Source organism: Abramis brama (genome assembly GCF_963993115.1).
Source record: "Abramis brama genome assembly, chromosome: 17".
NCBI classification, from domain to species: Eukaryota; Metazoa; Chordata; class Actinopteri; order Cypriniformes; family Leuciscidae; genus Abramis; species Abramis brama.
Window position 1 is genome coordinate 19,448,709 of NC_139979.1, and position 11,322 is coordinate 19,460,030.

Genomic DNA, 11,322 nt, shown 5'->3' on the forward strand with positions numbered 1-11,322 from the left:
GATGACATCCATGTAAATGTTCTTTTTGGACCGGGGAAGAAGTTTTGAGTTTTGAAAAGCTCACAGTTCATCAAGCTATTAGATGCTTCACGTGATTTTTAAGAATAAAGGGATGATGGGTTGTGTCCATATGCAAGTATGCTACATTGTGGGTATTTGGTGCTGTACAGGAAATCAACCTACAAAGCCAATTACAGTATGGAGAGACTAATAGATTCCACGTAACATCAAAACAGATTCAAAGTTAACTCAAAAAAAGTTAATATACCTACCCTCACATTGTTCCAAACCTGTATGACTTTCGTCTGTGGAAAATTTTCAAAATGTGTCGGTGTGTTTTTGTACATTCAATGAAAGTCTGGGTGTTCCAATGTTATTTTGGCAACATTTGACTTTAATTGTATGAACCAAAACAGTTGAAACATTCTTCAAAATATCATATACCTGTTCCACAGAATAGAGGAAATGATGACAGAATGTTCAGTTTGTAACTGTCCCTTTAAGACAGGGATAGGCAACTCCGGTCCTGGAGGGCCACTGTCCTGCAGAGTTTAGCTCCAACCCTAATTAAACACACCTGAACTAGGCAATCAGTGTTTTCAGGATTACTAGATTGATACAGGCAGGTGAGTTTTTATCAGGGCTGAAGCTAAACTCTGCAGGACAGTGGCCCTCCAGGACCGGAGTTGCCTATCCCTGCAGGTGACATCATGATTTCTGGCTAGTTCTGTTATAACTACACTTCCTCAAAGCAATTACAAGCGAGACACAGACGAACAGGTAAAGTTTATTAGCAAGACTTCTCCAAATCAGCATCATAACATTAAAAAAAGCTACAAACATTCAGTGTACAGACAGAAATGTCATGTATGTAACACATGGGGATCCTTTGTCCATCGCAGTGATGGTGCATAATGTCTGTCCATGATGAGCACTAACATGTTTTTTTTTCCCTCTTCCCTGTTGTTTTGTTCCTCAGCTCAATGCCCTTAAACTACCTCCTCGCAAGAACTGCAGCTCAAGAATGTAAACTAGGAATCATTTTCAGCCGTCCTGTGGTATCAACTTGCTCCACTGTCTATGGGTGTATTTCTTTCTAAATCTGTGCCATCATGCCTTCTGTCAGAACAAGAGTGTCATCAGCAAGCCATACTGTCCATTCCTAATCCCAAAACAGGAGCAATTTTATCAGACTTCAGTTGCATCCTCTAAAATCAGCCCTATTTTTGTCTCAAAAAAGTCAAAACAAGGCTGAAAAATATTTGAATGGATCTATTAGAGTGGCTTTTTGAGGTACACTTATTCACACATTCAAGAACTTCAATGGAAATCAATACAATGTCTTGAATTTGCAACACCTTGTCTTAGACGGCCTAATTCAACTTGTCCTTTTTTGTCTCGATGCTTGTTCTGACCCATCTGACATTACTTAAGATCATTTTAATCTCCAAGATGATGGTCACTGTTCTCTCACAACAACTGTAGGTTGTCCACAGTGATGGCCTCCATGTTGATGCCACCCTCCAGTGCAGTGTGGTACAGCTCGATGGCCTCTGCCAGGTCTCCGCTTGTCTCAATGATGGCTATAGTCTCTCCAAACTCATTACACATGATAGTGGGAGTGCCCTGAGTCTGAAACAGAGAGAAAATATAAACCATTACTTGGTGCACAAAGATTTGAACAAAACTGCACAAAGCAAAACAAGCATACAGACCTGTGTCAGGTTAGATGTCTGTATCTGAAAGACCTGCGGCTGTCCAAGCTGGCAGAAAGATGGTATTGCTGTTGCCGTTGCCATGTCCATCTCGGACGCCTCCACAACAGTGACAGTTTCTGAGTTGGATTCTGCGAGCGCTGCTTCTCCGCTGTGCTCCGGCTCTTGTTGCTTTTGGGAGCGAGCGTGAGTCTTCCGATGGTTCCTAAGGTTCGAAATGGTTTTGAATGTCTTTCCACATTCACCGCAAGCATGCGGCCGCTCGCCCGTGTGTGTGCGCCGGTGTTCTGCCAGATGCATGCTCTGCACAAAGCCCTTCTCGCAGAACTCGCATCGGAACGGACGCTCGCCCGAATGGGTGCGGAGGTGCTCCCGGAGGTGCGTGTTCTGGCGGAAACGTTTTCCGCAGATCGCACAAGGATACGGGCGCTCGCCGGTGTGAACTCTCTGGTGTAGCGTAACGCTTGAGGCTGAAACGAACAGTTTTCCACACACCGGACAGGGATGAGACTTCCCAAGGCCGGAGTTGGAGCCTCGTGGCCGGCCGGGCCCAAGTCCGTGACTTAGCTGGTGAAGGCGAAGATTTGCAGGAGAGTTTAAGCGCTTGCCGCAAATAGTGCAATCCAGATTGGGTTTGGTCATTGAAGGAGCGCTTTGTTGCTCGGTGTCATCTGTTGAACCCTGCTGACCTCTAACCTGGGAGTCCTGGGAGATGCAGTGAGGCTGAGTCAGGTCGGTATGCTCCTCCAGACAGTGTATGTCTCGCTGCCGCTTGCGCAAGAACCCCTCGGGACAGTGCGGGCAGGGGTAAGGTGCCGGCGACCCTGGGTGGTGAAGGAAACGATGAGCTACGAGTTTAGCAGGACGGATGAAAGTGGCAGAGCAGTCTGGACAGGGCGAGGGTGTTGCATTGCTGTGAAGATGCTGACGGTGTTGACGTAGATTTGACGACTGGCTGAAGGCTTTGTGGCAAATGTCACACCGGTACGGACGAACTCCCGTGTGTGTGAGTCCATGGCGGGAAAGATTAGCAAGAGAGGAAAAGGTCTTTCCGCACACGCTGCACTGGAACGGCCGCTCGCCCGTATGCGTGCGCAGGTGGTTTCGCAGATGGATTTGCTTTTTGAACGGTTTCCCACAGATGTTGCATTTAAAACGCCTTTCGGTCATATGAGTCGTTCGGCGATGGCGCAACAGACGGACCTGCGAAGAGAATCTTTTTTTACAGATAGAGCACGGAAACTTTGGATCTTCCTCAGCAGCAGGAGTCCTGCGTTTACCTTCCTCTTCTCCCCCTCCCCCTCCTTCCACATAGGCAGTAGCTGAATGGTTTGGGTCGTCTGTCAGCATTTTCCCTCCATTTTGGTCTTGTTCTGTGTTTGAGTGTTCAACATAAAGCCCATTCTCTGTCGGCTCTGAAGACTGGGAGACCACGGCAATACCTTCAATGAGCACAGGACCTGTGTCGCTTGACTCTTTTCTGTCATCTTTCACAGGAGGAATTGTCACCAACTGTCTTTCTTTTCTCCAAGCAGTCTCTCGTTCTCTTGCTCTCTGGATGATAGAGAGAGGAGACTGCTGTGCCAGTACAAACTGCAGAGGGGAGAGAGTTGAATTTATCTTACATATGTTTTCTTGTTGTTAACAGTTCACATTCAGTTCCATCTTAAGGAAAGAAAAGTATATAACAGGTCTTTGTGTAATTATTAGGTTCTGCAGTTTATGTGGATAAAACAAATAAAAGCACTAACAGTGTAAATTCGTACAAAACAAAAAAATGCTTAATTTGCATCTAATTACAAATGGAAAAAAAGGAAATGCAAAGTTAGACCTTAGTGCAAGTATGCAATCATTCAATTTTTTAATGGATGCACAATATATCTGTACAATATTGGTTATCAGCAGATGTTTTTTTTGTGTGAAATTTTTATTTACACATTTTAAAAAATGTAAATATTGGATAAGCATCACCAATACTGAATATTAAATTGTACATGCTCATTTCCTGTTTTCACATTTGAGCTTAAAGATCGAGTTCAATTTTGTGAAGGCCAAGGACAATCTAAAGTATATAAAAGGGGAAATATTGCCCGATATACAGTGCAATGCATAAGTGAATACACCCATGCTAAAGTTGACTAAAAAGAGGAATAAAAAATCATATTTTGGAAATTGAACTTAATGCCTTAATTTAAAAAATTAGGAAAAATCCAACCTTTAAGGACACCAATTTTCTTTGTGAATGAATAATGTATCGTAAATAAATAAATGTTCTTCCTTAAAATACATGGTGCATAAGTGAGTACACCCCTATGTTAAATTCCCATAGAGGCAGGCAGATTTTTATTTTTAAGTATTTTTTTAAAATATTTTTTAGGATACTATGCATCCTGATAAAGTTCCCTTGGCCTTTGGAATTAAAATAGCCCCACATCATCACATAGCCTTCACCATACCTAGAGATTGGCATGGGGTACTTTCCATAAGATCATCTCTCAATGCAAATCAAACTAGCTTTTAGGCTAACTGAAATAAAATCATGCCAATCTCTAGGTATGGTGAATGCTATGTGATGATGTGGGGCTATTTTAATTCCAAAGGCCAAGGGAACTTTATCAGGATGCATAGTATCCTAAAAAAAAATTAAAAAAAATACTTAAAAATAAAAATCTGCCTGCCTCTATGGGAATTTAACATAGGGGTGTACTCACTTATGCACCATGTATTTTAAGGAAGAACATTTATTTATTTACGATACATTATTCATTCACAAAGAAAATTGGTGTCCTTAAAGATTGGATTTTTCCTAATTTTTTAAATTAAGGCATTAAGTTCAATTTCCAAAATATGATTTTTTATTCCTCTTTTTAGTCAACTTTAGCATGGGTGTATTCACTTATGCATTGCACTGTATATCTAATATTGACCAATACGGATAAATTAGACAAATTTAATCTCTAATATCGACTGATAAATAACACAATACTGATCTTGTGCATTGCTAATTTCCTAAAACCGACAATCACCTGAGAGACTGGAGTGGTCGGCTCACGTACTCGGTGAGTGCGGCGATGGTACAAGAACTTGGTCATGTTGGTGAAGGTTTTGGCACAAAATGGGCATTTGTGCAGTGGCTCAGATGTATGGGATTTCCTTAAGTGGGGAAGACAAAACAAAAATGCCATGTTTGATATGCAAATCACAAGCAAGTTATTATGTTTGGCTGTAGAGTTTGTGTGTGTTATTACCTGTGTATCATAAGAGTCATCTCTGTGGTAAAACCATGTCCACAGTCCACACACAGAAAACGTGCCTCACCGGAGTGTGTGCGCATGTGTGTCTGAAGGGACACCAACTTCTTAAACACTTTATCACACTCTGGGCACTCGTGTGTTCCTTGTTCATGCACACGAAGGTGTGCCACAAGCCGATTGGCAGAGGTGAACGTTCTTTTGCACTCCTCACACTGAAGATTGCTGGATGAGACGGACGCCGTCAAACCCAAAGCAGCTGAGCGGGCAGTGTACGTACGTCTCCCACCACTAACTTTGCCAACTTTGCTGCATTCTTCTGATCCGTCGCTTCTTCCTTCATCTTCCTTAACCCCAGAACTGTCATCATACCCCACCATCACCCCAGTGTCCCCACTCTCTTTGTCCTGGCCTAAGAAGTGCTCCCCCTGGTGTTGAAGGAAATCCTCTGGTGTGCTAAACAGCAGATTACACTCAGAACACTCATAAGGATGGATAATTAAAATTTCCTCATTTTCCTTCTTTAGTGTGTTCACCTGGCCAGAGGAAGGAAGAAGATTCAAAGTGGCCACATTGTCCAGCCGGATAGGATCGGTAGGTAAGAGAGGGGCGAGGAGTTTAGCTTTTCGGAGAGTAGCTGAGGCAGAACCGTCAGCGATGGCTTGGGCGGAGCAGAACTGTAGACGGAGCATCGCAGAAGTGGAGCCGGGCATGGAAGCGTTTGCTGGCACTAGCATAGTTCTAGGAGCGCCTGCAGTTTTAGATGGGGTTTCTTGCTCTCGTAGAGCCTGAAAAATTAAAGCAACAGAGGTAAGCTAAGAAATAGGGATCTACAACATCCTAAAACAATATGGCAATAGGCACAGACATTATCACACTGAACCTTCAGAATGAACAAGATGGGAACAACCTGGGGCCGGATTCAAGAAATGTCTTAAACGAATTTCCTGGAAGTTCGTAAGAATGTTCCCAAGCACACTTCTTGAAAAATTATCAAAGGCAAGCGATTTCTGAGATTCATTGTTGAAAACACTAGTGGATACCCAAACAAACACACCCCCATCCCTTCATTCTTCTTTATCATAGCAGAAGCAAAGCAAAATAAAAAGATGATGACAAACGTAAGACGCGGAAGAACAAAAAATGTACATACAGCACACAAGTTTATACAAGCAAGAGTTCGTTGTTAGTCGCCAGCAGCACACACATGAAAACCAATGTTACTCGCGTATGGAGCAGAGACAACCCAACCTCGTCAAAAGCGTCAGTTTTCAGGCCTTCAGGTCTCTCCAGCGCTAGAAAGCTTTTCTTATATTAACACGGGTCCTAAAGCTCTTGCCTGATCATAACCCTTCATTTTCCAGTGATATTCCTCTGACCTTAACTCTTTTGTAAAGTCTCTCAGCCATCTCTACTCTCCCATCATGAGTGTATACGCCCCCGACTGCTGATCGGCTACAAGTTTGTTGTGGTGCTCTTTCCAACAGCGTTTTACAAAAATGGTTTACTGCACCTTTACTGAACTGAAGTTCCCAAATACTGTCTAAATGACAGGCTTTGGTATTTATCTCATTACATGGCAGCTGTGGCTGAAGATTTGTTGATTAATTCAACGAAAACCATCTCAAAAAATATTTTTGTCACAAAAATGGACAAAGTTCATTGATGGAATGAACATCAGTTCATTGATGGATTGATGGAAGTTCAGTACTCAACATTACGTTTTTTTAATGTGTCGTGTATTTTAAGTAGTTGTTTATTTTTTATCTTAAGTAACAAAACAAGAAGAAAATAACAGTTAAGAAGATTTTTATTCTTTATTTTTATACCTGTGAAGTTTTGTGACACCATATTTTAACTATGGTTTACAGCAGGAATTTGGACTAATGAATGGGGAGGACTACCCTGGTAATCCAGAGTTCTCACGAGAGCACAAGTTGAATTTGCTCAGCGAGTTACTCTGGTGTTGAATTAAATATGCCCCTCGATCTGAGCTGCACCAATCACATCGGGTTATCTGATATAGGCGGGCCAGAGGCGAGCTAAACATATGACGACAGCGCTGTGACGTCATTAGTAAACATTGCAAGATGGCTATGGATGAACACCAGTTGTTTGAAACGGCTTTGGCCGCTACAATGAACGAGTTAGACTTGGCTTTTTATCTAAAACAGGAACAGAAGACGCCACTCGAATCGTTCCTTTGCAAGAATGGCATTTTTGCTGTTTCGCCGACCGGATACGGTAAGAGTCTAATCAGAGAATGTCTATTGGGTTTATTGTTGTGATTGGTCGTAGTGTTATCCAATTGCGTGCAGCGAGATTTTCAAATGCACGCTTGGTGCCGCCCCTCGAGCTGGGTGATTTTCATTAGTCGACACCAGACCATTACCGGTAATCTTTTAGATGGTTAGATCAGAGTAAAACAGACCCCCTTTAAAGAATGTATTTGTTGTGTGTGTATCAATGTATGTAGTATGCAACAGACCTGGGCTAGGGTCAGGATCTGGCCTGCCCTCTGTTCATCCAGAACTAGATTTTGCACATTAAGCAACTGAACCGGAGTGACTGTACCATCTGCCTGAAGAACATATTCCTGAAACAGAACACAAAATGAAATTAGACTGTTTAAAAGATAGTTCTTCAGTAAGAGTTTCTGATTAATCACAATATTCATTTGAATGATCTTGATAACGATTCTTTAAATGACAAGACAAATCTTTTATTCTCTGAGTATGTACCCACACAACTTGTTTGTTGAGCACGTCAAGAGCCTGACAGTGGCACTCACTGTGTAGACAGCTTCACTTATGTTAATAATTGATTTCTCTATTAGACAGCAATATTGTCTTACTGACACTACTCGAGTTATTAGCTCAAATCTGATATTACAGATTTGTTTTGTTTATTTAGTCTGTCAATATTAGATATCTACACAACAAGTATTGTTTTATTTTGCTGGTATCCACATAACTGCATAGTTTGTTCATTTAAAATTCCCATTTTCATAAACAATTCAAAAAAGTCAAAAGGTTCATTAGCTGAGAGAGAATTTCTTTCATATACAAATGAAAATTACAGCTGGAGCATTCCCAAATGAACCAGAAGCTGAGCGAATCAGATCTGCATGGATACCCAGCTCAGTTTATCAGTGTGTGTGTGTGTGTGCTCACTGTGTCAGTGTTCAGGCTGCTGTGGGTGGTGCTTCTGCTGTGTGTCTGTCTGTGTGCCAACCACAGTTCAGGTGTCTCGAAGAGAGCCAGGCATTCCAGACACTGGTACTGGATTGGCACTTCTGCGTCGACAGAATCCACCTCTGTGACCTCACATAGCTCTGAAAATAAAGCATTAAGGTGCTGATTACACGCACTTCCAAAGGAAACAATCTGACATGTACAGTAGCGCACTCACCCTGGCCTGCCTCTCTCATGTGCAGCTCTTGATGCAGCAGCAGTTCGTCAGGGTTCCTGAGGATGGCTCCACACTCCAGGCACTGATACTGGCTCTCTCCAGCGTCACAGTCCTCAAAGCTCGGCAGGATCTCCACCTCGTCCCCCTCTGCCCCGGTGTGGATCTGTTGGTGCACCAAGACCTCCTCCAGCGTATTAAAAAGCTGCTGGCACTCACTGCACATGTACTGATGCTCCACATACTCCTGATCACTCATGGTAACAGTTTAAACCTGTTCAGATGCGAAGACTTTTGCTGGGGTTATGATGAGTCACAGCCACTGGGTTCAGTATATATTCTCATGCCAGATATGAATCTTAAGCCTAAAAACAACCTGAAACAAAAAAAGAAGGAAATCCAACTTATACAGATTTGTCAGAAGATAGACTCCCAGATAAATTGTCTGGCCTTTCATTTATCGTTTAGGAGCAGATTTCCACAGGCCAATAATTATATAGATATTACAGATATTATTTATATAATCATCGAGACATGGGACAAAACATGTCACACCACTTTATCTGCCATTTAGTTTTAAAAAAAGTAACATTTCCACTTCGAGATGGTCGCTATAATGTTCTTAACACAACTGTACAATTTCATTTGATTTTCTCTTTATTTTATCATTCAATACTAGACCATAACTCAGTAACCCTAGTAGCAATATTAAGTTTAATATTCGAAGTCCGTCCTAAGCTGACATACTTCAATACAAATCAGCCTAGGACAGGCTTCGAATAACTTAAAACGCGCAGCATTATTCAATGTGTTGACGTAATTTCCACTGAAACAGGAAGACAGGGCTGGACATATCCAACAGCTCCTCCCCTTTTTAAAAAAAGCCAATAGCGTTTAGTTTATAACAGCTCGGCTAGAGCCGTTGAGCTCTGTAAAGCCGCAGTTTCCTCCTAATCTCTAACCGTTTCTCCTCCTAATCTCCTCCATATCACTTTAAAATATAGCATTCTGTTCAGAATTCAAAGGGGTGTGATATGTTTTCTGGTCTGTTATCCGCTCTGTGCTGTAGTCTCTGGACCGGAGAAGATTGTGGGCGCGCTGCGGCAGTTCGCATGACAATAACGTGAAACCAGACTTCATTTGTCTAAATGTAAAGCATATTTACACTGTGAGAACAAGTGATGGATTTTAGCCGCAGCTTCAGCATCTGTTTATAATGTAGGGGGTTGGACACTTTAGATTCTAGAGAGCATTTGATTGGACAGAAAATCTTATGAGAAGCTGAAGTGCAGAGGGATGTCATCAAAATCATTTATCCACATTGGCGGAAGTGAGAGACGGTGGCTATGTCCGAAATCAAATACTCTCTCTTTCGGTACTTTACGACCGCTAAAAAAGTATGTTCTATATAGTAAGAATGTGTGTAGTATGTAATCTGGACATACTACATTCGCCATGTTGTCACCATCATGTGACCTACCAGCGTCAGTTACGTCGCTTCACTGCTAGTCCTCTCCTGTGGCCTCACGGGATAGTAGTGTCCATCGTATGCACACTTCAGAATCTTGCTGGAAAAAGTAGGTCAACCGGATACTTTATGCCTGCTCTTTTATGAGTGCTGTGAATTCAGACATACTTCTTTTGTCACATACTGTTTTTCGCCTACTATATAGTAAGTATACGATTTTGGCTGCATCCTACGTTTTGAATGCTTATTGTTAATATGTGAATTTTGTCATTGTTTTGGAGCACACTAGCTTATGGGTAACAGTAGGGGTAACATATTCATACTGAAAGCCAAAAAAACCCCGTCAAATTTGATTTCATGTGGACTTTAATATTACTACTAGGTCTTGAGAAAAGAAGGTTAGTATTTTTATATCTCTTTTTTATAAGGTTTCACAGCTGTGTCCCTACTTTTTGTCAACACTGTCAGATATTTATGAAAATATTTATTTAATATTTTATTGCATTTAATATTATATGCACATCAAGTGGAATTCTCATACTTTAGCTTCATATTTTACCTAATCCGTTGATGACATATGGCAGTTGTGTAATATAGAGTCCACAATTTGCTGTCCATCAATAAACGAGAAGACTATTACGGGTGCAGATATTGAAATCCAACTGATTGACAATACGCATTATTATCAATCAACTTCTATCTAGGCAGTAATGATGTAGTGCACACAGACAACAGCATTTAGCAGGTTTCACACGAGTTGTTTACCTTGTGGCGAGCAGTTGGTGGCGCTCTTCAGATTTTGCCAGAGCTTATGCAGCGCACCGCTGTCTCCTGAGCGAGCCACCCCGCTGTACGGCGGTCGTCAGGCGGCGCTCTTCACTTTTCCCCGCAGGTCTAAGATCGTTGAGGGGAGGCCTTCTTTCCCCCAACCGTTTCCGAACCTCGCCTCGCGCGCTGCAGATGGGCAATCCCTCGTGCAGCGCTCGTCTTTACGGTGTTCACAATGCGTTTCTCACCGCGAGAAACCAGTAGTATTCAGCGCGACGCACTGCTCGTTGAGTATTTATTAACGTAAACAAGATCGTGGGTATGGAAATGTACCGTTTGTCTGGCCTCTGTTCTTGCTCTGTGCTGCCCCGCCCCATGGGGGTTCGCGTGTGGCTTGTGCAAGGCGCTGATTGGATAGAAAGACTGCCTGTCAAACTCTAGCTGCTGTGATGGACAAGTCTAGTGATTGAAGCATTTTTGGATGCTAGGGTATGTGAATGTGAGGCTGTATCATGATGTAAAGGTCCCTAAACCACCAATAAATTCGTTAATAATGAAACATCCCAAAACACAACATGTCCTGCTATGAGAAAACTCAGATAAAGAGGCCATTTACTGGAAGTAAAGTGAAAATAGTCACGCAAATGATATGCATTGACATCAAAACATTGCCATTCTCATTTCCCAAATTACTAGAGGTAAAGCACTATTT

General features: G+C 42.2%; 1 protein-coding gene across 2 annotated transcripts; it reads right to left on the reverse strand.

Annotated features, from left to right (window-relative positions):
- Positions 1-775: 775 nt before the first annotated feature.
- On the reverse strand, positions 776-10,978 carry znf526 (zinc finger protein 526). 2 transcript variants are annotated; one of them, XM_084089790.1, is made up of 9 exons: positions 10,608-10,978; positions 9,855-9,992; positions 8,378-8,750; positions 8,140-8,300; positions 7,455-7,562; positions 4,964-5,754; positions 4,742-4,868; positions 1,716-3,308; positions 776-1,632 (listed from the first exon to the last, which is right to left on the reverse strand). In XM_084089790.1, the coding sequence occupies exons 3-9, from the start codon at positions 8,631-8,633 to the stop codon at positions 1,471-1,473; spliced, it is 3,198 nt and encodes a 1,065-aa protein (XP_083945916.1). In that variant the 5' UTR covers positions 8,634-8,750; positions 9,855-9,992; positions 10,608-10,978; the 3' UTR covers positions 776-1,470. The 2 variants fall into 2 exon arrangements, with proteins under 2 accessions (XP_083945916.1, XP_083945915.1); XM_084089789.1 differs by lacking the exon at positions 9,855-9,992 and having other exon boundaries at positions 10,608-10,972.
- Between the last annotated feature and the right edge of the window lie 344 nt (positions 10,979-11,322).